This window comes from Carassius auratus, chromosome 45 (genome assembly GCF_003368295.1).
Source record: "Carassius auratus strain Wakin chromosome 45, ASM336829v1, whole genome shotgun sequence".
In the NCBI taxonomy this organism is placed as follows: domain Eukaryota; kingdom Metazoa; phylum Chordata; class Actinopteri; order Cypriniformes; family Cyprinidae; genus Carassius; species Carassius auratus.
In genome coordinates, this window is record NC_039287.1 from 9,607,161 (window position 1) to 9,633,882 (window position 26,722).

At 39.5% G+C, this 26,722-nt stretch overlaps 2 protein-coding genes across 6 annotated transcripts in view; one reads left to right on the forward strand and one right to left on the reverse strand.

Moving 5' to 3' along the window:
- Nucleotides 1-5,445, forward strand: part of LOC113063156 (E3 ubiquitin-protein ligase SH3RF1) — a 51,465-nt gene extending 46,020 nt beyond the window's left edge. For both annotated transcript variants that reach the window (XM_026233369.1, XM_026233371.1), the window contains exons 7-12: nucleotides 227-357; nucleotides 1,044-1,214; nucleotides 1,902-2,185; nucleotides 2,676-3,004; nucleotides 3,533-3,885; nucleotides 4,220-5,445. In XM_026233369.1, coding sequence (XP_026089154.1) covers nucleotides 227-357; nucleotides 1,044-1,214; nucleotides 1,902-2,185; nucleotides 2,676-3,004; nucleotides 3,533-3,885; nucleotides 4,220-4,388 — 1,437 coding nt within the window. In that variant the 3' untranslated portion in view covers nucleotides 4,389-5,445. The remainder of the gene's footprint in view (nucleotides 1-226; nucleotides 358-1,043; nucleotides 1,215-1,901; nucleotides 2,186-2,675; nucleotides 3,005-3,532; nucleotides 3,886-4,219) is intronic.
- Nucleotides 5,446-5,653: 208 nt separating this feature from the next.
- On the reverse strand, nucleotides 5,654-26,514 carry LOC113063187 (polymeric immunoglobulin receptor-like). Of its 4 annotated transcripts, XR_003278641.1 has the most exons (8): nucleotides 26,414-26,514; nucleotides 14,139-14,444; nucleotides 13,598-13,924; nucleotides 13,377-13,469; nucleotides 13,198-13,274; nucleotides 12,769-12,856; nucleotides 10,936-11,115; nucleotides 10,264-10,354 (listed from the first exon to the last, which is right to left on the reverse strand). XR_003278641.1 is itself a non-coding variant. In XM_026233412.1 (7 exons), the coding sequence occupies exons 1-7, from the start codon at nucleotides 26,460-26,462 to the stop codon at nucleotides 7,033-7,035; spliced, it is 1,032 nt and encodes a 343-aa protein (XP_026089197.1). In that variant the 5' UTR covers nucleotides 26,463-26,487; the 3' UTR covers nucleotides 5,654-7,032. The 4 variants fall into 4 exon arrangements, 3 of the variants coding, with proteins under 3 accessions (XP_026089197.1, XP_026089198.1, XP_026089196.1); XM_026233412.1 differs by lacking the exons at nucleotides 10,936-11,115; nucleotides 12,769-12,856; nucleotides 13,198-13,274; ... (1 more) ...; nucleotides 13,598-13,924; nucleotides 14,139-14,444 and adding exons at nucleotides 5,654-7,146; nucleotides 7,240-7,304; nucleotides 9,023-9,100; nucleotides 9,236-9,322; nucleotides 9,492-9,824 and having other exon boundaries at nucleotides 10,049-10,354; nucleotides 26,414-26,487; XM_026233413.1 differs by lacking the exons at nucleotides 12,769-12,856; nucleotides 13,198-13,274; nucleotides 13,377-13,469; ... (1 more) ...; nucleotides 14,139-14,444; nucleotides 26,414-26,514 and adding exons at nucleotides 5,654-7,146; nucleotides 7,240-7,304; nucleotides 9,023-9,100; nucleotides 9,236-9,322; nucleotides 9,492-9,824 and having other exon boundaries at nucleotides 10,049-10,354; nucleotides 10,936-11,181.
- Between the last annotated feature and the right edge of the window lie 208 nt (nucleotides 26,515-26,722).

The following is a 26,722-nucleotide window of genomic DNA, read 5'->3' on the forward strand; positions in this document are numbered from 1 at the left end:
TTATGGCATTGTCCGGACTTTGTAGGGATCTCTCTGACATCATTTCCTGCTACACATCCATCTGAGTTTCATATATTTGAATGGACTTCAAAATAGCAATGAATATGGACTGATATGAGAACTGCAGTGTCTCAAGATATCGTGTACTTTAATTGTATTGTTGCTTATGCATACATCATTTTATTGCAGTTGTGATTAGTAATAAATGTGTGTTTGATTATTTCAGGATGCTCTTCCTCCTCCACCACCTCCTCCACCTCAATCAGTGTCTTCAGCTGTGGGCGCTGCTGCCTTGAATGCTGTTCAGAGGCCGTCTCCCGCTGCGGGTGAACAGAGCGGCCGTCACAGACCCACAGTGTGAGTATGAAATAAAATACACACACTTTAAATATGCAACTTTGTTTTTCAAACAATTCACTTTAGAGAGATACATACTGTTAGAAGGGTATGGGAGGATCCTTTCATCTCTAACTCACCTCTCTGCTGTTACCCAATGCCAGCTGAGTGTGACTGAGCACACAGGTGAGGGGTCAAAGGTCATGTCTAAGGGGAATAGGGTTGTCTCTGGGGACTTAAGCTGAGCCCTGACCTCTCACCTTTCACCTTTTGTCTGCATATCAACTAAACACAGCCCTAAACACACCTGATTTCTGTTGGAGTCGCCCATAGTGCTCTGGGTGGAGTGTGTTTATGACTGTAATTCATGACATTCTCATTTTCAAGGCAGCTTTTAAAGACTGTATGCTTTTTTTTGTGTGTGTGTGTGTCCTTAAAAATGGTTTTGCAGTTAAGTGTTGAGAGTAGATTTATTATGATGCATAATGGCCAACTAAATATTGATAAATGCATAATAAAAAAAGTATATGCACATTCATTCATTTATTCAATTAAAAATGTATTTAATGTCATTTTTAACAAATTAAACAAGAATGAATGAATAGTTCAATAAATAATAACATTTTAAATTAATAGTACTTTAAAGAATTGTGCTTTTTATGTTGGTGTTGTGTTATTTTAATGTTTGAAACTTGATTCACTCTCAGGTATGTGGCAATGTTTCCCTACACGCCCCGTAAGGAAGATGAGCTGGAATTGAGGAAGGGGGAGATGTTTCTGGTGCTGGAGCGCTGTCAGGACGGCTGGTTTAAAGGAACATCCATGCACACCGGAAAGATTGGAGTGTTCCCTGGTAACTACATGAGTCCTGTCAACAGGTATGACATGCACACACACGTACATGTTATCACTCATACACCCTGTAAGCTAAGGAAAGATTAGATTGTCCTCTGTGTTTCCAGTGAAGTATATCCTACAGCCACATGCACACATAAAGTCTCCACTTACAGATAAATCTGAGCTGGTCACGTTCACACATGGAACTGCTAAAGGAATGTTTCAGGTTCAATAAAAGTTACCCTTTATTGACAGAACTCGTCAATCATAATGTTGATTTACCAACGGAAAAAAACAAATGTTAAATGTGAGATTAGTCAAAAACAATTTTTTTATATATGTATATGTATATATATGTATATATACGTGTGTGTGTGTGTGAATGTTTTTACATTTAATTATTTTTCTGCTGATAGACATTTGTCCACAATGCTGTCAATAAAGTTTATTTTCCACTTGGTACATTCCTTTTAACTCAGCACTCTCTTGTGGCAGGAATGAGAATTACATACATATAATCAGTCATTTGTTGCGTGAAAACACATTACCTGAAAATATACAGTATGATCAGGCATTTACAGTCATTCACTTAAAATGTTCTTTTGGATGTTATATCTACAGATGTTTCTGTTGATTTGCTGTAATATTTGTTGCAATGTCAAAAGATTCAAGAATAGCAGTGTCAGTTTAGAGAGTTTTAAAGCTCACACTTCTTTGGTTTATTGCAGGACTGTTTCTGGCAGCAGTCAGCCAAAAATTCCCCTGACCCTTTGCTCCCAGGCTGGACGTGGTGTCACCATAATCAGCCCCTCCTCTGCTTCTCTTGGAGCCACCCTGGGGAGTGTCGACCCCAGCAAATCCCTTCCAGTCTGCCCAAATCCCACCCCGTCTTGTCCACTTCCTGCTGCTGTAGTATCAGCTGCACATATACCCACTGGACAGCACCCCAAAGTGCTCATGCATGTGACGTCACAGATGACCGTTAACCAGGCACGCAGTGCAGTCAGGACAGGTAGAATTACACACACACTTAATAACAAACAGCACTCAGAATATTACTAAAAAAACACATGATATAATTAATGTTATATATGTATATATATAATTTTTTGTAATATCTCTTGGCAAACAATAAAAAACATGCACTAAATTGTTACTAAATTAATATTTTCTAGGAATTTGTATGTATGTATATATATATATATATATATATATATATATATATATATATATATATATATATATATATATATATATATATATATATATATATATATATATATATATATATATATATATATATATATATATATAGAGAGAGAGAGAGAGAGAGAGAGAGAGTGAGAGAGAGAGAGAGAGAGCATGAATACACATACAGTATATTTCTAAAAACGCGGCTTATTTTTCTTTTTAACTATGTTTAAAAACATCTTTATCATGGGCATTCAAATTTGTCATCAACTAAATCATCTTTCTTTTATGCCACCTTTTATCCCCACCAGCTGTGTGTCACAGTCAGGACCGGCCTACGGCAGCAGTGACGCCCATCCAATCCCACAATCCTGTGTCCTACCTTCCTAGCACCGCTGTGGTTCTTCAGGCGTCACCTGTCCTCGGCTCCAGCCCGGGATCCTCCTCAGTCAGGGTCGGCGTGGCTATGGGCTGTGCGGCCGCCTCCTTGACCCCTCCTAATGTTAGTGCTCCCTCTTTGGACAGTGATGCTATGAGAGCTGTCCCTGTGGTAGCACTTCCTGTGAACCCTGGCAGTGCAAAATCTCTCGGTTCAGCCTCGAATCATGGTGTTGCATGTAGACTGGATAAAGACTGCAAGGTGAGAACTAAAGAACTGAAGGTGTTGCAATAAAGCGTTTACAAATGAGGTCTCATGGCCTCCTGGATCTCTCTACAGCCTTTTCCCCCCTCCCATCAGTATTATTATAATGTGCTGTGGTAAGGCATTTGGCAATTGGAATAATTCTCTGAGTTTCACCTCATTTGCTGAACTGGATGGTTATATAGAGCTGAAATCATCATTTTTGTCTATGATTCAGACTGTTCTGCAAACCCAGAGGAGGCAGCCCTGAATGTTATTCACTTTGGCTTAAAGTTCTGGGAGATTTGTGTACAGTGCCTGGTGTTTTAAAATCCGTTCAGATTTCAAAATTTGTGTAGTGTGTTACAGACTTTAGATGGAAACATTTCAAATATGTCATTTGATTTCCATTGATGACATTTTCATTGGTCTTCAAAGATCTTTTGCTGATAATAGCATGTTTTGTGGAAAAGACATTTAAGTGAAATTTAGTGAAATTTAAGACATTTAACCTCTTAATTCATACAGAATCAAATGTCATTTCAGAGAGAAAAGAAAGGCCTACTGAAACTGCTGTCTAATAAAAAGAAGCTCCGCCCATCACCCCCATCCTCCCCTACACTGGAGGCGGAGCAGTCTGTTGTCATGGAAATGCCCCAGGGGGCAGTCGGACCTGAAATGGCTCCACCCAGCTCAGTGGCAGCAGGACACAACGGCCGTGCTGGGACCTGTCCGATGGATCCTGAGCTCTCTGCATCCTCCTCTTCATCGAACACAGATGGAGTGTCACACAGAAGCTGCTCCCAGGACAACCCTGCCCCAATCGCCCCGCCTCCACGACAGCCATGCTCCTCCCTCCTCTCAATGCAGCATGACGGCCGGCCAATTGTTTGTGAAAGGTACAATAAAAGCATGTTTAATAAAAACACGAAGAATGATAACTAAAATAATACTAGGCCTGGGCAATAAATTATATCAAGTCTGAATAAAAGTTGTGTCTATAATGATAATCTCTGGACATTTACTCCGTATGCATTAAAGTTCTGAAAGTGATATCATTCTTCTGTGCCGTTTTCATTATAGTTGAGGTGTGGACTCTACTCTAAAACTATATCTTGATCGTTAAAGTTATTGTGTTTAGTGTCCTTATCACCCACAAATCAACATTCAGACTTCATACTTGAGAAAAACCATTGCCTGACTTCTAAACATCACATTTTACCGTTCCTCCAGGTACCGTGTGGTGGTGTCCTACCCTCCCCAAAGCGAAGCAGAGCTGGAGCTCAAGGAGGGAGACATTGTGTTTGTGCACAGAAAACGAGAGGACGGCTGGTTTAAAGGAACGCTACAGAGGAACGGCCGAACTGGAATGTTTCCTGGCAGCTTTGTTGACAGTATCTAATGCACATGGTGTCTAAGAACATAATATTTGGATATTGAATTCTCCTTCACTGAAAATATCACACTGAACTTAATAGTTTGGATTGATAAGTGGCAGAGATCAGTTGAACTGGGCTGCTTATGACTGTTGGCGCAAACTATGAGGGTCATCGGTTGCATGGATTTGACCACAGTCTTATAAAAAACCTCAAAACCAACTCGACCGGGCCTAGTGGTTCAGCATTAGATGAAATAGTTTTTCTGAAACACACGGAAGCAACAACGTTTCAGCCATTCGCACTAGGAACCCTATTTCTAGCACAGTAGATGAAGTTAATTTATGCATCTGTGACATCTCAAAGACATTTAATGTGTGCCTTGTACTGTCTCACTTTACTGTATACAAGCGAAACAAAGCTGATAAGAGTCATGACAAGAACGATATATGAATTTTCTTCATCTGAAAAACATTTAACTTATTTTTATTTGGTAGGAATGGAGTTTTTTTTAGGGGCAGTTTGTTATGTGAGCCGATTGGTCAAATGCCTGTAAAGCATGAATAATGTCACTGTTAGTCATATCCTTGAAATAAAATGAAAAATAAATACTAGATGAAGAGCCGAATGAACAAAGTTTGACCATCCATATCTACTTCAGCTTTGAGTCATACGGGCCTGTAGTCTCATGTTCTGATGTTTGTGTGTGTAAACGCTGATATGGCTTTTGTGAAGGTTTGCTGTAGCTACACTGAGCGAGGGAATGAAGGTTAGCATATTGTTATTTTTAAAAGATTACACTCAGACATTTTAATCAGATATTATTAATATTCCTTTGCAGTAACATTTTTGGTAGAAGAAAAACTGTTGAGCAGAACAGAAACAATCACTTCTATTAAAAGCACAGAGACTGATATCTTACAGTGGTAATGCCACTATGCTTTTGTGCACATGTGTTTGTTCCCTCTCTGGTTTAGTTTCCTAATGTTGTACTGGTCTGTACATGATACACCACTCACCCTGTGTCTTTGTTTGAGCTATCATACCATAACATTACAAACTACCTGATTTCACATGAGCGAGAGAAAAAAAAGTCTGCTGTACTTTAGTATTTTATGTGATATTTCATGTTTTGTATACTTGAAAATAGTGTTTGCTATGCTTCATATAGTAGATTAAATATTATTATTATTATTATGAAAGCACAAAAATGGTATTTAATAGATTTTTTATTCCTTTGATATGATTTAAGCCCAGTTAAAACATTGGTTCATTTTGAAAAAAAAAAATGTTTCCCTCTGTTGTTGTCTTGATGCCTTTACAACTTACAAGATGGCCTTCATTTGTTATATTAGTGAAATTTTCCAAACCTCCTGTTAAAAGGTTTTATTTTGATCATAGTTCTCTGTTTTTATGATTAATCTTCCGTCATAAACCACATGATGTCTCGTTGCTACATTTCAGGGCTGACACTAGATTTATCCACCCACATAAGGAGCATTTCACTTCTTGAATCAAGCGTGTTCAGAGTTGATGCTATAAAAAAGATTTTATTTCAGATACTCATCTCAGTCAAGATTTTACTCATGCAAGATTGAGCAATTCAGTAAATGGCATATTAGTCACAGCAGAACAAAATTTGATCCCTTAACATTTAAATTTAAACTCATTAAAGTGTGTGTTAGATGTGAGAGGTATAAAATAAAGAAATAACTTTTATAAAACATGTTTTTGAATACTGTTGTGAGTTGAGTATTGCTTCCAGCATTGTGTTATGTGACGGACAGAAGCTACAGGATATGCAGATAAAAATGGCAGTATCATCACTTCAGACTTGAGTACTCTATCTCTTCTGAATCCACTTATCATTATTGCTCATCTTTGCAGTTTCTTACATTTGAAAAGAAAGTCATTTTCAACAGCTGCCCTCACACAGACATGGACTGACATGCTTCCTTAGAATTCATAAATACATTTTCATCAGTCATGCACTTGCTAATGCAATAAAGTTACACCATCAAATTCCTCATTTGTATTTGTTCAGTCTGTCTATTTTTTAAGTCCGTTATTTGTCAATGCAGTTTACTCAAAAAGTCACGATTTAACAGATGTTGCGACAGGTCTCTTTTTTCATGTTGTGACATACACGTGAGTGAAATGGATTGCCAAAAACAAAAATAATTGCAAATGAAAACATCAGTTGTTTGGATGGATGCAAACCTAAACGAGAGTTTGCAGACTATTGTGAGAAATGGAGTTTATGTGGACAAAATAAGTTTTCATTACATTTTATGAACAAACAAAAAAAAAAAAAAACTTGGATGAATGGCTCACCATGAAAACAATAATGTTGTGATTTTAAAACTTAAATATGTGAACCACCAAATTCAAAACACAATGTTTGTCGCTTTGTGATAATTTCACACAAAAGTGATTGCACATGACTCATGGCACTTTTTTTTTCTGTCAGTGCATGCATTTCTGAAAATAATGACAGGCAACACAACTTCCTCAGTGTGGTCCTGCTTTACAATCATTCTTTATGTGATTTAAAGTCACTTAAAAGTCCTCCTAACAATGAACCGATTTCTTTTCATGAATGTTGAGGTTACAGAAAGCTCATAACAAAAGGATATAGCTGTGTCAGTCACTACACTGCTCACTGTTGTTCTAGCGTTTGACACTGATGCTAGCGTACTCTGTGAGCTCTGCTGGCTCACTGTGTGTGTGAGCTGGTGTGGATGCTCTTTTAACATGAACTACAGAGGAATACATCACGTCATCCTGGAGAGAGAGAGAGAGGAAAAATGGGCTGACTGCACACACAGCATCACATCAGTGTTACGTAATCAACAGTAACAGAAAGTTTGTTTTCACCTGAATGTCTTGTTCTCTCTTTAGCTCTTCCCCATCAGTGGTCACCTTTTTAGCATTTCTGCTTCCTACAAAATACAACATCACAACATATACAGTATTGTTCAAAATAATAGCAGTACAATGTGACTAACCAGAATAATCAAGGTTTTTAGTATATTTTTTATTGCTACGTGGCAAACAAGTTACCAGTAGGTTCAGTAGATTGTCAGAAAACAAACAAGACCCAGCATTCATGATATGCACGCTCTTAAGGCTGTGCAATTGGGCAATTAGTTGAAAGGGGTGTGTTCAAAAAAATAGCAGTGTCTACCTTTGACTGTACAAACTCAAAACTATTTTGTACAAACATTTTTTTTTTTTTCTGGGATTTAGCAATCCTGTGAATCACTAAATTAATATTTAGTTGTATGACCACAGTTTTTTAAAACTGCTTGACATCTGTGTGGCATGGAGTCAACCAACTTGTGGCACCTCTCAGCTGTTATTCCACTCCATGATTCTTTAACAACATTCCACAATTCATTCACATTTCTTGGTTTTGCTTCAGAAACCGCATTTTTGATATCACCCCACAAGTTCTCGATTGGATTAAGGTCTGGAGATTGGGCTGGCCACTCCATAACATTAATTTTGTTGGTTTGGAACCAAGACTTTGCCCGTTTACTAGTGTGTTTTGGGTCATTGTCTTGTTGAAACAACCATTTCAAGGGCATGTCCTCTTCAGCATAGGGCAACATGACCTCTTCAAGTATTTTAACATATGCAAACTGATCCATGATCCCTGGTATGCGATAAATAGGCCCAACACCATAGTAGGAGAAACATGCCCATATCATGATGCTTGCACCTCCATGCTTCACTGTCTTCACTGTGTACTGTGGCTTGAATTCAGAGTTTGGGGGTCGTCTCACAAACTGCCTGTGGCCCTTGGACCCAAAAAGAACAATTTTACTCTCATCAGTCCACAAAATGTTCCTCCATTTCTCTTTAGGCCAGTTGATGTGTTCTTTGGCAAATTGTAACCTCTTCTGCACATGCCTTTTTTTTAACAGAGGGACTTTGCGGGGGATTCTTGAAAATAGATTAGCTTCACAATGACGTCTTCTAACTGTCACAGTACTTACAGGTAACTCCAGACTGTCTTTGATCATCCTGGAGGTTATCATTGGCTGAGCCTTTGCCATTCTGGTTATTCTTCTATCCATTTTGATGGTTGTCTTCCGTTTTCTTCCACGTCTCTCTGGTTTTGCTCTCCATTTTAAGGCATTGGAGATCATTTTAGCTGAACAGCCTATCATTTTTTGCACCTCTTTATAGGTTTTCCCCTCTCTAATCAACTTTTTAATCAAAGTACGCTGTTCTTCTGAACAATGTCTTGAACGACCCATTTTCCTCAGCTTTCAAATGCATGTTCAACAAGTGTTGGCTTCATCCTTAAATAGGGGCCACCTGATTCACACCTGTTTCTTCACAAAATTGATGACCTCAGTGATTGAATGCCACACTGCTATTTTTTTGAACACACCCCTTTCAACTAATTCAACTAATTGCCCAATTGCACAGCCTTAAGAGCGTGCATATCATGAATGCGGGGTCTCATTTGTTTTCTGAGAATCTACTGAACCTACTGGTAACTTGTTTGCCACGTAGCAATAAAAAAATATACGAAAAACCTTGATTATTCTGGTTAGTCACATTGTACTGCTATTATTTTGAACAATACTGTACATTTAGTTTGTATATAGTTAGCAAAAGTGTGATTATATTATTTCACGTTCTGTACCTCTATATCTCCAGCACATAAACGCCAGTAATGCCAGCAAAAGCACTGAGAAAAACACTCCCAGGAGAATGAAAACAACTGGAGAAACAGAAATGGCTTTGAGTTTTTTTTATGTAGCCTAGTACAAATGTTTATTAATATTGCATATTAATAATAATAAAAAACACTTGAGAGTAAATGAGAGAAGATTATTTTAACCAAAGCCTGACTTACATTGAGGTGTGTGGCCTCGTGGAATCACTTTAAGTTGTGAAGTAGTGGAGTCTTGTGTTTGTGGTGAAGGTTGATGTGTTGTTTTTTCTGTTCAGAATCCAATAAGTGTAAGTGATAATATAACACAAAAAAGCATGTCATCTACAAGTCCATATCATTCTTCTAAATATTTTCGATTCTTCGTAAAAAATAAAAAATAAAAAAAAAAAGAATAGCAATGGTTATCTGACAACAGAAATAAACAGAAGAACTCTACCTTCACGATGAAGTACATAAAGTCTGACAAAGACTATTTGCTGAGACGAGACAAAACACTGATAGTACCCTCGGTCCTCTGTGGTCAGTGCTGATATCTGTAGAGAAAGATTTCCTGGAGTGTTTGGATCGAACAGTTTGACTCTGTTCTTGTAATTCTCAATCTCTTCATTTGGGTAAATTTCCTTATATTGATTTTCTTTGTAATATTTCCACTGTAAGTGTTCAGGTTTAGCCAGTAGTTCAGTGCAGGAACAGGGCAGAACCACAGACGCTCCTGAATATCCAATCACTTCAACTGTTACTGTCCTGCTCTTATCAACCAAATCACACCCTGAAAATGCACAAATTATATTAATATTATATTATATTTCAGTTTAAATTAAAGTAAAAATATATAGTATATATTCAGTGTAACATATATACTGTAGATTTCATATGTAAATATAGTTGCAACCAAAAAAGGCCTGCATTGTAGTAAGCACAAGACAAACTCAAAGGTCAGTGGAATTGAAATTTTGAGATATTATGTGTCACCTGCTCCAAATTTTCACTTACCTTTAACATTTAAGTTAACAAATGTAAAAGTATTTGGTTCGGTCATACATTTATAGTAGCCCTGGTCATTCTTTCTGAGGTCAGAAATGAGAAGAGACAGATTTGTTGGAGAAAGTTTATCAAACAGCACACGTCTGCCTCTGTATTTCTCATCTTGAAACACTTGAAACCATTCATTTCCCTGCTGATAGTCCCAGGTGAAGTTCCCGACAGTCGACTGAGGGTCAGCACAGGAGCAGGGCAGCACAACTGATCCACCGGTGTATCCTGTTATTACCATTGTCTGACCCACATCTACAATACAGCCTGCAAACAAAAGAGGTTATCCAGAGCATTACAAAGAGCTTTAATTAAATGTATAGTAGAATGTATAAATACAGTCTGTATGCACTACTTTACAAAAGAGAAAGCTGTCTTCCTGATTTATTCTAAAATAACCAAGATTTACATTTCATTTTTTGTCATTTCCCCAAAGAGCATTTCGGTTGAAACATTTTGAAATTGAAAAATCAATTCAAAGAACTGCAGGCACGAAAAGATTGTTCTTAGAAAAAAAAAATACAAATTAAAATTTAAAATTTTCTTTTACCATCTTTAAGGTTCAATGCTTAATTTCTTTTTAAATTGTTTTAACAGTTTCAATTTTAGGTGTTTTTTATTTTTAAATTGTTGTTTTCAAGAATTACAGACACAGTCTTCCTATCTCACGTTGATTCCTTCCAAAAATAAATCAAGAAATAACAATCTGAACTCACCTGTACTGAAATGAAACATAAAAATGACAAGATATAAGTGGTCCTTCATGGTTCTCATTTACTAATGACACAACTCTATTTTATTGTGGCAGTAGACACGGTCTTAATACTTTGGTTCCTGTAAGCACTTACTTTTCAGAAACTCCAACTTCCCTTTTCATTTCTTTGCATGGTCCATCTCTGTATTTTTTCTGTTTAAGCAATATTTGTATAGTTCACTCACTGACTCTGCTCTTCAACTGTGATTCTTCTTTAAAGCCTGTTTCATATATTCAACTCCAGGACTGTCTTAGTGAATTGGCATCAGATATTCTTTGAATAAAGCAAGAAATGAGTAAATCAAAACATCCAATTTTATTGATTTAGACACATTAAGATGATACACAGGAACTGCATTAGCACTTAGTCAACATTTCTGTTGCTTAAGTTCAAATGACACAATATTCTAGAAACGGAACTAAATCGACTATGATGTAGTTCAGTTTTCTGATAATAATAATGAAAAAATAAACTCCGCAAACAATGAACAAAAATAAATCATGTGAGTTGAATCAAGTTAACATTTAAACCCTGTATTTTATTGTAAGAATGCGCCATGCCTCTTTTTTGTCCTGTCCTTCCCTTTTCTGTTTGAACACTAATCATCATCACCCCATTAAACCCACAAATGTGGTAAAGTCAGCCTCAAGATGTTCTGTCATAACAGTGCTGTCTATGATTGATAGTGTCTGGCCACAAAACCCTTTCTGCTGCCAAATCATAGTCACAAATATAGTTTTTGTTAGTTTATTATTAATATTTGACATTTTAATGGTAGAAGACAGCTGGAGATACAGCAGAGATTAATAAACTTGAATGATCCTTTAACTAGTTAAACGTTACATATTATATTTAGTTATATTTGTGTAAAAAGTCATGAAAGAAGCTAAACACCAGAAAACAGGAGCACATTCAGTAGTTCTTCATCTTTAGATATACTTCATCAGCACAGTGTCATTTACACATGAAACCATAGCCACCTTCACACACACACAAATGCTTCCTTAGAACGGATAAATCTATTTATATCAGTCCCTCACATGACCACACAATGAAGTTTCACCACCAACCCTATAACTCAGTTTATTAAAGCTAATTAATTCTGTCTGGCTGTTACTCGTTCCCATTAAACAAACTAATCTTAATTCATTGTCGCACACTCGTTATATTCCTTTTATATTACACACCGTAAAATCTTACTACATTAATTATACTCAAATATTTAAGTTTTGAGTAAATATAAAATCCATGCACATTTGGAATATTTTTATGAACAAAAAGATGTAGGAACAGGAGAAGATTCATAAATTTGAAAATGTAACTATAATCATGATTTAAAGTTTCCATTTGTAGCCACTAGTCAAAACAATTCGATTTTTATTAAGCTGAAGTACTTACTGTATGTACTACAAAACTGACTCAATGGTTTGATGAAAACACACACAATAGTGACAGAGACAGAAAAACATCCATGTCCCTCTATTCTTGTTGACACTCATTTCAATTCTCACCCAATAGTCCATTTAACAGCAGGTATTTATATCTTCTTTTTTTTATTTACATGACAATGATTATGACTTTTTGCTTTTTTTTTTTTTTGCCAGAAAGCAGGACATTATAAGACTTTTAGCATAATACTTTTGCTTCAAACAATTATCAGTCATGTAACATAAAACACATGGCTGTTTAAATAAGTCACTCAAAAAAGCTAAATTACAGATTCAATATATTCTGCATAGGTTACTGTATAGACAATAATTATTTTTCATGATTCAGTGGTTACCACTTTGAATCAGGCGGCTTTTTTTTACAAGTATATTCTCAAAATGCAATGATAATAAGCTCCAGTCTAAACAATGTGTATATGAATTCTGAGGTTTAAAATGAAAAAATCCTGTTTTCATGATTTTTAGCGAGGGTACTGACATGCCCGGGGATCTCTACTGGGTCATTCTGTGCATGAGCTGGTGTAGATGGTTTCAACATAAACTACATCAGAACATGGCTCTTCCTCCTGGAGAAAGAGCAAAGAAATTGGGCTTACACCTCAACTGCACATTGTATGTAACCATATACTGTATCAAACAATATCTCAGCCGGTTATATTTAAGCTAAAATAAAACCAGCTTATCCAGAGCTCTACAACAAACTTATTTAACATCTACCATTATGTCATCATATTTAAAAAATGCTTGTAATATCTCCAACATTCATTTACACAATTTTTTTTGTTTTGTTTACTGAATCAGAAAGAAGTAACAAACAAGGGTTGTTAAAACTACAATTAATGCTAAAATCTAAATTTTGCTAAGATGGACATTGTTTTTAACCACATAAGAAAGTGAGTTTATGTACCTTTCCACATCTAGAAGATAATGCCAGAAATGCCAGTAACAGTATTACAGAAAACACAGCCACTAGAATGAAAACATCTGTGGAGAAACACACAGCGTAACTGTCACATCATGTTCATAGGGCAAAAAACATAGTAAAACTCACTGAATAATGAAAAGCAAACCAAGTTTATGACTTACATTGTGGTGTGTGCTGTGTTTGTCTTGGCGGTGGAAGTTCTTGTGTTTGGTGAGAGAGCTGATGTGTTGATACACTGATTGTACTTGTTTTCTCTGTTCAGAAGCCAATAAGTTTAAGTCATTATATAACACTGGAATAGTAAAACATGCTGTATCATCAAAAGTATCAGAAACAAACTTTACAGTAATGATGACAACAGAAATAAACAGAAGAACTCTACCTTCAGGATGAAGTACATGAAGACTGACAAAGACTATTTGCTGAGATGAGACAAAACACTGATAGTACCCTCCGTCCTCTGTGGTCAGTGCTGATATCTGTAGAGAAAGATTTCCTGGAGTGTTTGGATCGAACAGTTTGACTCTGTTCTTGTAATTCTCAATCTCTTCATTTGGGTAAATTTCCTTAAATTTATTTTCTTTGTTATATTTCCACTGTAAGTGTTCAGGTTTAGCCAGTAGTTCAGTGCAGGAACAGGGCAGAACCACAGACGCTCCTGAATATCCAGTCACTACAACTGTCCTCCTGTTATCAACCAAATCACACCCTGAAAACATTATACAAATTATCTTTATATTATATTTCAGTTTAAATATATATTTTTAACAAATCCAAGAATTTTCAGGGTAACATTTAATAAATATTGTTGCAACCAAAAAAAAAAAAAGGCCTGCGTTGTAGTAAGCACAAGAGAAACTCAAAGGTCAGTGGAAGTGTAATTTTGAGATATTATGTGTCACCTGCTCCAAATTTTCACTTACCTTTAACATTTAAGATAACATCTGTGAAGATCTTTGGTTCGGTCATACATTTATAGTAGCCCTGGTCATTCTTTCTGAGGTCAGAAATGAGAAGAGACAGATTTGTTGGAGAAAGTTCATTAAACAGCATACGTCTGCCTCTGTATTTCTCATCTTGAAACACTTGAATCCATTTATTTCCCTGATGATATCCCCAGGTGAATGTCCCGACAGTCGTCTGAGGGTCAGCACAGGAGCAGGGCAGCACAACTGATCCACCGGTGTATCCTGTTATTACCATTGTCTTACCCACATCTACAATACAGCCTGCAAACAAAAGAGGTTATCCAGAGCATTACAATGATTTCTTAAGGCATTAAAATAAATGCTAAATGTATTATAAAAAGAAAAAAAAAACATAATATGTTGTATCATCTCATGATTAATAATAACAGTTTTGATGTTATAATATTTACTTATTTGTGCTTTTTTTTAGAGTATGATGATTTATAACACACAATGGATTATATTTCCCATAGTTATAATGTATTATACACTGAACAAAATTATAAACGCAACACTTTTGTTCACAAGTCTGTCAAACTCTGGGTTGATGACAGAGTATGTGAGTGGAGGGGAGCGTCAACAATTTCTGCTCCACGCTCTGAGCATGTAATAATCACTCCGCTCCAGCCCCACTCCAGGTTTACAATTTCCCACTCCACACCGCTCCGTATCTAAAGTCTTTATTTAAATAGCCCCGTTTCGTTTTCATAACATAAATAAATAAATAAATAAATAAAACACAAGGAGAGTTTCAGTGAGGCTAATTGGAATATTAGTGTGCAAATCTTTTTCCTTCTACATGACAGATAATTAAGATGTCATAATTAGATGTCAGCATTAAAAGGTATGCTACTTTATGCTGTGCAAATTTAGTTCATGATTAAACGTTTTCGTCATTTAATTTACCTATGGATCGATTTCTGTTAATTCTGAATCAGATACAGATGAAGTGTAAGATTTCAGAAGCACTGTAATGTTTGTTTAAATGCATTATTGAGAGATCGATTGCATGTGAATAAGTGTTGTAGTACTTGTTTAAATCATGCTTTCAGCTGAAAATATTCAGTATCTAGAAGGATCAAACATCCTTGAGAACTTTAACTTTCCGCTCATGTCCATTGCCATCAACATAGCTTCACTTTCTTTCTGATTTGAGTGATCCTACTCCATCAAGCTATATGCTTAACATGTGAATTCTTGCTAAATATGCAGTTATATTACGTGCCGTTGGCATGAATTGTACTCGTGATGGAGCAGTGGTGGAGTAAAAACCAGTCAGTATCTGGTGTGAGAACCATTTGCCTCACGCAGTGGAACACATCTCCTTCACATAGAGTTGATCAGGTTTTTGATTGTGGCCTGTGGAATGTTGGTCCACTCCTCTTCAATGCCTGTGTGAAGTTGCTGGATATAGGCAGGAACTGGAACACGCTGTTGTATACACCGATCCAGAGCATCCCACACATGCTCAGTCAGGGCCGTATTAAGACAGTGTGGTGCCCCTGGCCACTATGACGCAAATGCCTAATTAAGGTGATTTCTCAAATCAAATGTAATTTATTAACTTGTCCAACTACCGTATTTTTCGGACTATAAGTCGCACCTGAGTATAAGTCGCATCAGTCCAAAAATAGGTCCTGACAAGAAAAAAAAAACATATATAAGACGCACTGGACTATAAGTCACATTGATTTAGAACCAAAAACCCAGAGAAAACATTACCGTCTACAGCCGCGAGAGGGCGCTCCATGTCTTCAGTGTATAGACTACAGGAGCACTGAGCACAGCACAGAGCGCCCTCTCGCGGCTGTAGACGGTAATGTTTTAACTTTAACTTCAATGGTAAACAGGGAGAGTACAGTCAATCGCTTCTGTGTCATTGTCATCCTGAGCTCATTCTTTACTCGTTTTAAAAAAATCATTCGATCCCTGGAACATTTTGAATTGTAGCTAAACGTCTAGCGTCCTTGTCTTTCTTTAACTTTCTTTTTGCAAAACCACTCAATTGACGTCTGTCCATTTTGATTCATTTTCTGTAGCCGTTATTTGCGCGTATTTGTTGAGGACCAACTCAACTCTGACAGATTGGAGACGGAAGGTGGGGACTGATAGTGGTCATGAAATATTTATTTATTTATAATTTATTATTATTGTTGTTGTTAAGTTAATGTTAATAAACGATTTATGCATGGTCTTTTAAGAATTTCAAGTTAATAAAAACAATTTACGAAAAATATTTTTAAAGCTTGTGTAATGTGGTGCCCCCCTAGTTCTTGTGAATGGTTGGTGCCCCTGGGCACTGGCCCAAGTGCCCTTATGGATAATCCGGCTCTGTACTCTATGGGTGCGTTGACATCAGCAAAGCGCTCACCCACACAATGCCATACACGCTGTCTTCCATCCAGGGGCGATTCTAGGATTTTTTCAACTGGGGGGCACAAGAGGGGCCACGATTAATACAGAGGGGCCAATCTTGTGTTGTTTGAACTGTATATCCAAATCATTTCAAGAGTTCAGTAACCTTTAAAATCAGTAATAAACAGTGATACCCTATTATATTTTAATAGCAGTTATTCACTGCTCTAAATAAAAAAAAAAAATCAAATACAATTTGTATTAACTTTTCACTTTACAAAAGAGAAAGAAAAACTGTAATAAATAAAATAATCCAATGTATGAATAGTGTACAACTCACAAATAATAATAATATAATTTATTTATAATAGCCTTATATAATATATATATATATATATATATATATATATATATATATATATATATATATATATATATATATATATATATATATATATATATATATATATATAAATAATAGCCTTATTTATATAAATGCAGAATAACATTAATAATTCATAGAAATAAATACACAATTAATTAATTAATATAACTAATATAAATTTAATATAATTTCATTATATGTTTTTGTTTATTATCCACATCCCATTCAATTTGCATAGCAGCAGTTGCAGTAAATTTGCATTGATGAATAAACAAAATCAACTTATGTCAAGGCTAATTAATCTTGAGCATATTGATTTAAAAATATCATATATCCATACTTTGTTAGAAAGCTACTTGTTCAAAAAGGTAGCTTTAGTTTAACATGTAAAATATGTGGATCCTTTAAAACAGTTTAGAACAGCTTAATTAGTCCAGTGTTATTTTAGTATTAGTTATTTATTTTGCTATTTAATCATGCATTAAATAATTATGTATGATTTTTTTGAGAATGTTTCTGGGTGTCATCAAATGACGTTTTGTCAATAACTTCTGTGAAGGGAGAGAGAGAGAGATTTCCAGGGTGCAGACAGCAATCGCGGAGCACCATGGTGATTTAGAACGCCAACTGAATTTATTAGGAATCTACAGACGCAAATAGACTAAAGGTGTAGAAAAATAAAGACCTATATGTGTATTTTGGACTTTTTTTTCACCACAAGTCTGAAAGAAGACATGTTACTGAAGACAAACAGCCCCAAATCTCAAAATTGACCAGTAAAAAAAACGATGTTTTTGCATGTGTCTCACCCATATAGACTTTAAAAAAAAGTCTCAAGTGTGGAGCATTAGATAAACATTACACGATTTGTTTCGTCACCTCACTTGAGTGAAAAAAGTCGCTAATCGACTGCATGATTCAATAATGACTTTATTAGAATTGCTATTATAGTGTTTTTAAACCATTGCTTTAAATTGCGTTGTTGCCTATATCGGCGCGTTCGGCCGAAAAAAAAAAGTAAATCGTAACGCAGTAAACCCCTTTTACATTCAGCATCAGAGGAGCATAGTAAATATAATGATTAGCATCTTGGTCTGCTCTAGGAGATAACATCGTCATCGAACCTGGTCTGTCTAACACCGAAAGTCGTTAACGTTAGTACCAAACACTTCTTGCACTGCAACAACTCGCTAATCGAAAAACATAAGCTATTTAAAATAGGTGCTTTTTTCGTTGGAAAACAGCAGCTCGCTATTCTTGGTCCTCGTTGAGAAGCATCGCGACGCAATCATGAGTTATTTACTAAACTGAAAGATTATAATTTGAATTTGTGAGTGACAGACAAGTAGAAGGGTGGGGGCACACTGGGGGGCCAATCAGTTTTCGGGAGGGGCCATGGGGGCACCCTGGCTACGCCACTGCTTCCATCTGCCCTGTACAGTGAAAACCTGGGTTTATCTGTGAAGAGAACACCTCTCCAAAGTGCCATTGAATGTGTGCATTTGTTCACTCAAGTCAGATACGATGATGAACTGCAGTCAGGTCGAGACCCCGATGAGGATGACGAGCATGCAGATGAGCTTCCCTGAGATGGTTTCTGACAGTTTGTACAGAAATTCTTTGGTTAAGCAAAGCGATTGTTGGAGCAGCTGTCCCGGTGGCTGGTCTCAGACGATCTTGGAGGTGAAGATGCTGGATGTGGAGGTTCTGGGCTGGTGTGGTTACACGTGGTCTGCGGTTCTGAGGCCGGTTGGAGGTGCTGACAAATTCTCTGAAACGCCTTTGGAGATGGCTTATGGTAGAGAAATTAACATTTAATTCACAGGCAACAGCTGTGGTGGACACTCCTGCAGTCAGCATGCCAATTGAACGCTCCTTCAAAACTTGCAACATCTGTGGCATTGTGCTGTATGATAAAACTGCACATTTTAGATTGGCCTTTTATTGTGGCCAGCCTATTTTTATTATTTTATTATTTTTTAAGGCATACCTGTGCAATAATCATGCTGTCTAATCAGCATCTTGATATGCCATACCTGTGAGGTGGATGGATGGATATCTCGGGCAAAGGAGTAGTGCTCACTAACACAGATTTAGGCAGATTAGTGAAAAATATTTCAGAGAAATAGTTCTTTTGTGTACAGTTTTCAGTATATGAAAAATGGGGGCAAAAACAAACATGTTGAGTTTATAATGTTTTTCAGTAACCGTTTCATGTCTTACCATTGTTAACTTGTTAATTTACTTAAAGCAGACAAAGACCACTTATAAATAATAACAACAACAAAATAAAAAATAAATAACCACATTTCAATATCCATCGTGGCACCAAGTCAATAAACAATATAAAAAACTTCAACAGGTTATAAATGTGTCCTAGCGTGTATCACTAAAGAAGAAATGCGGTTCTATTAAAGACTACTTAGATGGTATAATCACGTTTAGTGCAAGTTTAAGAGCAACAAAAACTTTAGAAATTACTAACATTAGAAAGAAATACAGTAATATCAAGGCACTAACAATAGATCAGTTTTGAAAATAAAGTTAGATTTTCTATTAACAGAGGTGGGAATATCTGCAATCACTCAATCACAGAAACTGTGTGACAAGTAAAGATTTTGTGAGTAAGCAGTTGAAAAATAAAATGTAAATGCTTAAACACAAATAGAATTGTTATTTGCCCAGTTAACACTGAGATTAATAACACTGTAACAAAAACTCTCAAAAGGATTTAGGAATTATTTTTGCAGCTCAGTGTCTATTACAGAATACTTAAATTAAATTAAAGATACATATGTATAATTCAGCAATAAACTTTTGGGAAAAAATCTTTTTCATTTTACTACTGTGAAGTGACCTTGCAGTAGATAAAAAGCACTAGAAAAGTACAAATACCAAATAATTGTATGACCATGGCATGCACCACAATACAGTAGAGTAACAAATAAAATATAAAAAGTAAATTTAGCATCCTCTGCACATCTGGACAAATTTCACTACAGTGTACAGTACTATAGCAGTTTCTTTGTCTCCTGCAAAGACTAGCTATATCTCTAGGCAGTCGCTTCTCAGTTCTGCAAAATGCAGCACATATAAAACATTATTATAAATAGAAATTAACAGACACATGCTTGAAGGTGTGAAACATGTGCTACAGTTTACTGTACATATAGAATGGTAAAATTTTCATTATCTAATGTCTTATGACTGAAGCCTTTTAGTCTGAGGCATGACGCCTTTTAATTTAATAACTGAGGTCTGAGGATGTCCTAAAATGTACACCGTATGTATGTGTCAGTAAAAAAAAAAACCTGTAGATGATTGTATCAGCTCTCTCCTCTCTCCGTTGTGTCATTAGTTCCCTCTCGAGGCGGTAACTCAACATTACGTCAGCTAAGACGTATATGGGAACTCTTCCCTTCTCCACTTTCACTGAAATCTTATTGGCTAACGCCAGCTGGGGACAGCTGGCCAATTGACGCGAAGCATGCAAATACTGGCGGGTAAGCGTGCAGTATAAAATGCATGGGCGCGAAAATTACGTCAGAATCTCTTTCTTCACGCTAGAAGTCTTATCTAAGTCATCGTGGAAGTTGCAATAGAGGACTACTCACCCTGTTTTTCCTCTCCGCATCCGATGGCTGCTAATGCTAGATTCGGACCTTCCCCAGTTCTGTGTGACCTGCTTGGGATTCTCACACGGACAACACTTGCGCCCACTGTACCGAGCTGACAGTGCGCGCCCTCAGAGCCAGAGTGGCTCGGAGGACGGCGGGAATGAGGCCCACTGCCGCCAGCGAGCCGCTGGTGGGCCCTCCCCCGCCCGAAGACGAGTTTGACGTCGGCGTGGTGGACTATAGCTTCCGCGAACTTCGTCCTCTTCGGAGCTGGCGAGGAAAACGACTCCATGTCGCTTCGACGTCGAAAAAGGTTTGGGCCTCTCAGTGGGACCGCCCCGACCAAGAGGGCCCTGAGACCTCCAGGAGAAGCTCGTCAGGGTCTTCGGAAAGGTCGTCACGGAGCTGAGTCTCGCTTGCAACGCACATGACGAGCCTGTGATAGGTAACTAGACTCGTGGCTCCTCCAGTCGAGCTGCTACCAGATGGCATTTAGGCATGCAACAGCTCGTGGTGAAATCGTGGGCTGCACCCCAATCGGCGCGCACCCACTCTGCTACGAAGGCCATATCACGCACGTGGACGGGACGGAGACCCTCCCCCCCCGTCTAGGAGACTGTTACCACACACCTGTGCTCGTCTCCCTCTGCTTTTGGTCCGGACCACAGTCTAGAAAGAGCGAGTGCAGCTTCTGCTCTTTGCCAGGGCAATACTCAAGGTGTTTCAGGCAAACGGTGGCACAGTAGCGCTGACGTCATCAGGATCTGCACGCGGCAACTGATCTCGCGCTGATTGCTACTAAGCGCTCTGCTCAGCTGTTTTACGGAGCTTATGGTCATCTTTACAGGCACCTATGGCTTCCCTAGCTGTCCTGAAAGACGCGGACCGTAGGCCGCTCCTAAACGTTCCAGTTGCTCCCTCCGGCCTCTTTGGTGACGTCATGGAGCTATTCTCAGAGACGCAGAAAGCGCGCCAAAGTATGAGCCATGTGATACCCCGTCGCTCACCTCAGTCTTCTTCTGCGAGATTCTTATGCACCGGGCCAGGCTCTGAAACCAGCTAAAATAACCCGCAGTGGCACCCCGCTCTGAACCGGACGTTCGTTTCTGCCGAAACCAGCAGTGGTAAGAGCCTGGAAGGTAACGTCAGGGTCAGTTGAGGACCGCGCGCCGCGAGAGAGCCAGCGCGCCATACGAGCCGTCTCCCTGACGGTGAAAGAGTGAGTGAGCGGGAGGCCCCGCCCCCAAGCGCCATGTTCATATGCATCATGTCCCCCATTTCCTTCGGGCGACGATTGCTATGTCTGTTTGAATGCTGTTTGTGTGAGTTCCACAATAAAAGCAGGTATACAATCAGCGAAAGAGCTTTACTGCCTCTTACACTCATCACTGTGTCACTCGCCCTGTCTCAGATCAGTGCAGAGCCACAACCCATGATTATACTGGCCGCGCGAGAGTGCCAACACCACATAAACACGGTGTCACCCTCAATGTTCAGATGCATCATGTCCCCCATATTTCTTCGGGCGACGATTGCTATGTCTGTTTGAATGCTGTTTGTGTGAGTTCCACAATAAAAGCATGTTACAATCAACTAAAGAGCTTTACTTCCTCTTACACTTATCTCTGTGTCACTCGCCCTGTCTCAGAACAGTGCAGAGCCACAACCCATGATTATACTGGCCTCGCGAGAGTGCCAACACCACATAAACACGGTGTCACCCTCAATGTTCAAATGCATCATGTCCCCCATGTTTCTTCGGGCGACGATTGCTATGTCTTTTTGAATGCTGTTTGTGTGAGTTCCACAATAAAAACAGGTATACAATCAGCGAAAGAACTTTACTGCCTCTTACACTCATCACTGTGTCACTCGCCCTGTCTCAGATCAGTGCAGAGCCACAACCCATGATTATACTGGCCGCGCGAGAGTGCCAACACCACATGAACACGGTGTCACCCTCAATGTTCAGATGCATCATGTCCCCCATGTTTCTTCGGGCGACGATTGCTATGTCTGTTTGAATGCTGTTTGTGTGAGTTCCACAATAAAAGCATGTTACAATCAACTAAGAGCTTTACTTCCTCTTACACTCATCTCTGTGTCACTCGCCCTGTCTCAGAACAGTGCAGAGCCACAACCTATTATTATAATGGCCTCGCGAAGGAGCGAGAGTGCCAACACCACAAAGACACATGCATCATGTCCCCCACATAACTATGGGTGACGATTGCTATATGTGTTTAAATGATGTTTTTGTGAGTAAAAATTGTACTAAAGAAGCATATATACAAATTCTTGCACCCAACGTTGTGTCACTCGCCCTGTCTCAAACAGCGCAGAGCCACAGTCCATGATTATAATGGCCTCATGATGGCGCAAGAGTGTCACACCATTTCGCGACGCGCCCGCCCTCCCGCCAGTGCTTCCAGCCTCGCGGGGGCGGGGCCTTAATTAAAATAAGCCATCAGTGGCTGTAGACGTAACGCGTCCGCCGTGTCATCTCATGGACGGTAAGAGGGCTATCCCGGGCGTTTCACCGTGGATACTGGGAATAATTCACGACGGATATTCTCTCCAATTCAAACGCAGACCTCCCCGCTTCAATGGCGTGGTCCCGTCACTGACTGTGCCCCAAAACCGCCCTGTTCTGCGACAGGAAGTTCTCAGTCTGCTCGAGAGAGAGCGATAGAGCGAAATTTCCCCTCAGATCGAGCGGAATGCGCATGTTGAATTATCTGGACGATTGGCTGATTTTAGCCCACTCAAGAGATGTGCTATCAGTCACGTGGAAACAATGCTTCGCCGTTTGGATACGCTGGGACTGCGTGTGAATATGCAGAAGAGCGTGTTTTTACGAGTCGGACCGTAACATATCTGGGAATATGTTTGGACTCGATGGCGATCCGAGCCCATCTCTCTCTAGAGCATTTCATCGACTCTGTGCTGTTTCTGACTGGGCAGGTCGTTTGCACTGAGGGAATTTCAGAGGCTTCTGGGACTGATGGCGGCGACTTCTTCAGTGTGCCATCTGGGTCTGCTACATTGCGGCCGCTACAGTTTTGGCTGTAACTCGAGTTCCGCCGAGGGCGTGGTCTTCGGTCCACAAGCACTTACGGTCATTCACAGTTGCGTCAGCACTCTGAGACCGTGGAACAGCCCGGATATGTTCAGCCCAGGAGTTCTTTTCTCTGCGAACGCCAATCTAGACTGGGGAGCAGTGCGTCTGGGCTGTGGTCGGAGTCACAGAGAAGGTGGCACATAAACCGTTTGGAATAATGGAAGCGGTGTCCTAATATCCCTGCAAGCCTTTCGGTCGAAATTGGAGCGGAAACATGTACTGATTCAAACCGACAACACGTCTGTGGTCTCGTACATAAATCGCCAGGGCGGCGTGCGCTCCAGAGCTCTATTCAAACAGGCAGCGAGTTTCCTGTTGTGGGCGGACCGACACTTAATCTCCATAGGAGCGTCGCACATCCCCGGTACTTTGAACCGTGGAGTGAGCATGCTTTTGAGGAACGGGATTCCTTAAGGAGATGTTGGCTTCACCCAAGATCAGATCTAATGATTTGGGAGGGAGGAAGTGGATTGTTTGCCACGAGCGAGATCACGTTTGCTATCTCACTCCCCCCTGCTGGGAGATGCTCTGACATCGCGCTGGCCGGAAGCCAGGCTTACACATTCCCTCCTGTGAAGATTCCGCCTGTGTTGTGCAAAATCAGGGAGGAGAAAGCATCAGTTATACTCGTGGCCCCGAACTGGCCGAATCAGCCCTGGTTCGCGGACCTGAGAGAGTTACTGATGGCTCCCCCATGGCGAATCCCCCTCAGGCAGGACCTGCTGTCTCAGGCGAATGACACAATATAGCACCCCAGCCCCGAGCTGTGGAACCTTCATGTGTGGCCGCTGCAGGGACCCTAATGAGCGGGACGCTCTACACTCACGAGTGCTAAACACCCTTACAGAGACGCGAGCACCATCAAACATTCGCTGCTACGCGCAGATGTGGGGAGTTTTCATAAAATGGTGCGAGAACATTTATATTGACCCGGGGACCTGTTCCGTGTCGGATGTTTTCCACAGCACAGTACGGATAGCAGGAGTTTGAAACCATCCACGCTAAGGTGTATGTGACCGCTATTGCCGCTTTCGTTCCCCGGTTACGGGTAAACGATCGGTAAGCACGCTCTGGTATTCATTTTTCTCAGGGGAGCAAGTAGATTGTGTACTTCATGGCCGCCCTCCGTGCCGCCGTGGGCTCTATCTCTTATTACCGTTCGAGCCATTAGCTTCGTGCTACCAAGTGCCTTGGAGAATTTCGTGAGTGTTTGGTGAACGATATTGCATTGGTTTCGGGCCTGGCGACTGTAATGTCACTCTCCGGCCGAGACCGGGTTTCGTTTCGAAGTCACTCAATACACCGTTTTGTTTCCCTGCCCGCCTTATCTGTTGAGCCGTCAGCCTCGCGCGACGCTGATACTCAGAGCGCCGGGACCCTGTTAGGGTTTTACGGATGTATATGAATTGCTCGGCCGCCTTTCGTCAGTCGGACCAGCTGTTCGTGTGCTTGGTGGATGTAATAAGGGACGTGCTGTTTCTAAACAGAGACTTTCTCACTGGATCGTGGACGCTATCAAATGCCAGGGGAAGGATTACCCCCTCAACATCAGAGCTCATTCTGCGAGGACATTATAAATGCTTCCTGATGGGCCTGGTCTAGAGGTATGTCTGTCCAGTATTTATGTTTTGCTGCTGGCTGGTCTTCCCAGAACACAATCGCCAGGTTTTACAAGCTGGATGTACCCTCTGTAGCGTCACATGTTTTTCGGTGAGTTAAGTTTTATTCATTAAAGCTGTTATAACCAGCTATACAGTAGTTACCATGGCTGCTAACTCTGTGTTATGGTTAAATGGTTTATGCAGCAGTCACCGCAAACGCCGTCGACTCTGTTTAACTCTCATGCTTGAGTGCTTATTGCTTTGTGTCTGCCCTGGTTAGTGCAGATTTCGATATGTTGCTTGAAGTTATGCATATTTTGTTAGGGTCGGAGCAGATGTCTCATTGGCCTAGTTCCGCCTATCAGATGCAAGCACTCTTAGCGACACGGCCATTGGCTAGAACTGTACTGCTTGTGTGAGGGTGATTGACTCCGTTCAGGGCTTATCTTCACTGCTCTCACGGCGGGATTTTATACAGTTCCCATATACGTCTTAGCTGACGTAATGTTGAGTTACCGCCTCGAGAGGGAACGTCTCCGGTTACTATCGTAACCTCGGTTCCCTGAGAGGCGGGAACGAGACATTACGTTAGCCGCCGTGGTCGCTGTTTGATCAGCTGTGCTAGCGTTCAGTCGTGATTCTGACGTAATTTTCGCGCCCATGCATTTTATACTGCACGCTTACCCGCCAGTATTTGCATGCTTCGCGTCAATTGGCCAGCTGTCCCCAGCTGGCGTTAGCCAATAAGATTTCAGTGAAAGTGGAGAAGGGAAGAGTTCCCATATACGTCTTAGCTGACGTAATGTCTCGTTCCCGCCTCTCAGGGAACCGAGGTTACGATAGTAACCGGAGACGTTTTGCTACTTAATGTTTACCATGTCCATTTAATAGATTGTCTTTCCATCAGATCAGAGATGCATTTCAGTTGGAATGTCTCTCCAATTGTCTTATAATTCAAAGCTATGCTGATGTGAACAGTCTGTAGTTTATAGAAAAATTATAATTTAACCCATTTAATCCCACCGGTCATCCATTCCTGCCATCAAGCTTCAATTAATTATTATTATTATTATTATTATTAATTACTGTCTTAAAGCAGATCTATATTCATTGCTGTGAGTCCCCTTAAATAACGCAAAATTTAAACTCACCTGTACTGAAATGAAGCATAAAGAAGAAAAGATATAAACAGTCCTTCATGGTTCGTTTTCACTCAGTCCGTCAACAGTGTCTTAATTCTTTGTTTCCTCTTGTTCTTGTTCTGTTCTTTTTTACTCCTTAGAAAGTACAACTTCCTGTTTCCTTTCTTACAATGACTGAATTAATCTATTTTCCTAAGCACTGTTTTTATTGAATTCTATCACTGATTGATCATTATACCATCAGTTTTCCCTGCACCAAATTTAAATAGGTTTGCCACTTGCACTATGAATAACATTTAAACATTTGAGACTTATGAC

Coding starts and splice junctions, on each gene's coding strand:
- LOC113063187 (XM_026233411.1), bottom strand. CDS start 10,861: ATGAGAACCATGAAGGACCACTTATATCTTGTCATTTTTATGTTTCAT. Junction 10,355..10,803: donor TATGTTTCATTTCAGTACAG/GTGAGTTCAGAT, acceptor TTTTGTTTGCAG/GCTGTATTGTAGATGTGGGT. Junction 7,147..7,239: donor AGAGAGAACAAGACATTCAG/GTGAAAACAAAC, acceptor CTCTCTCTCCAG/GATGACGTGATGTATTCCTC.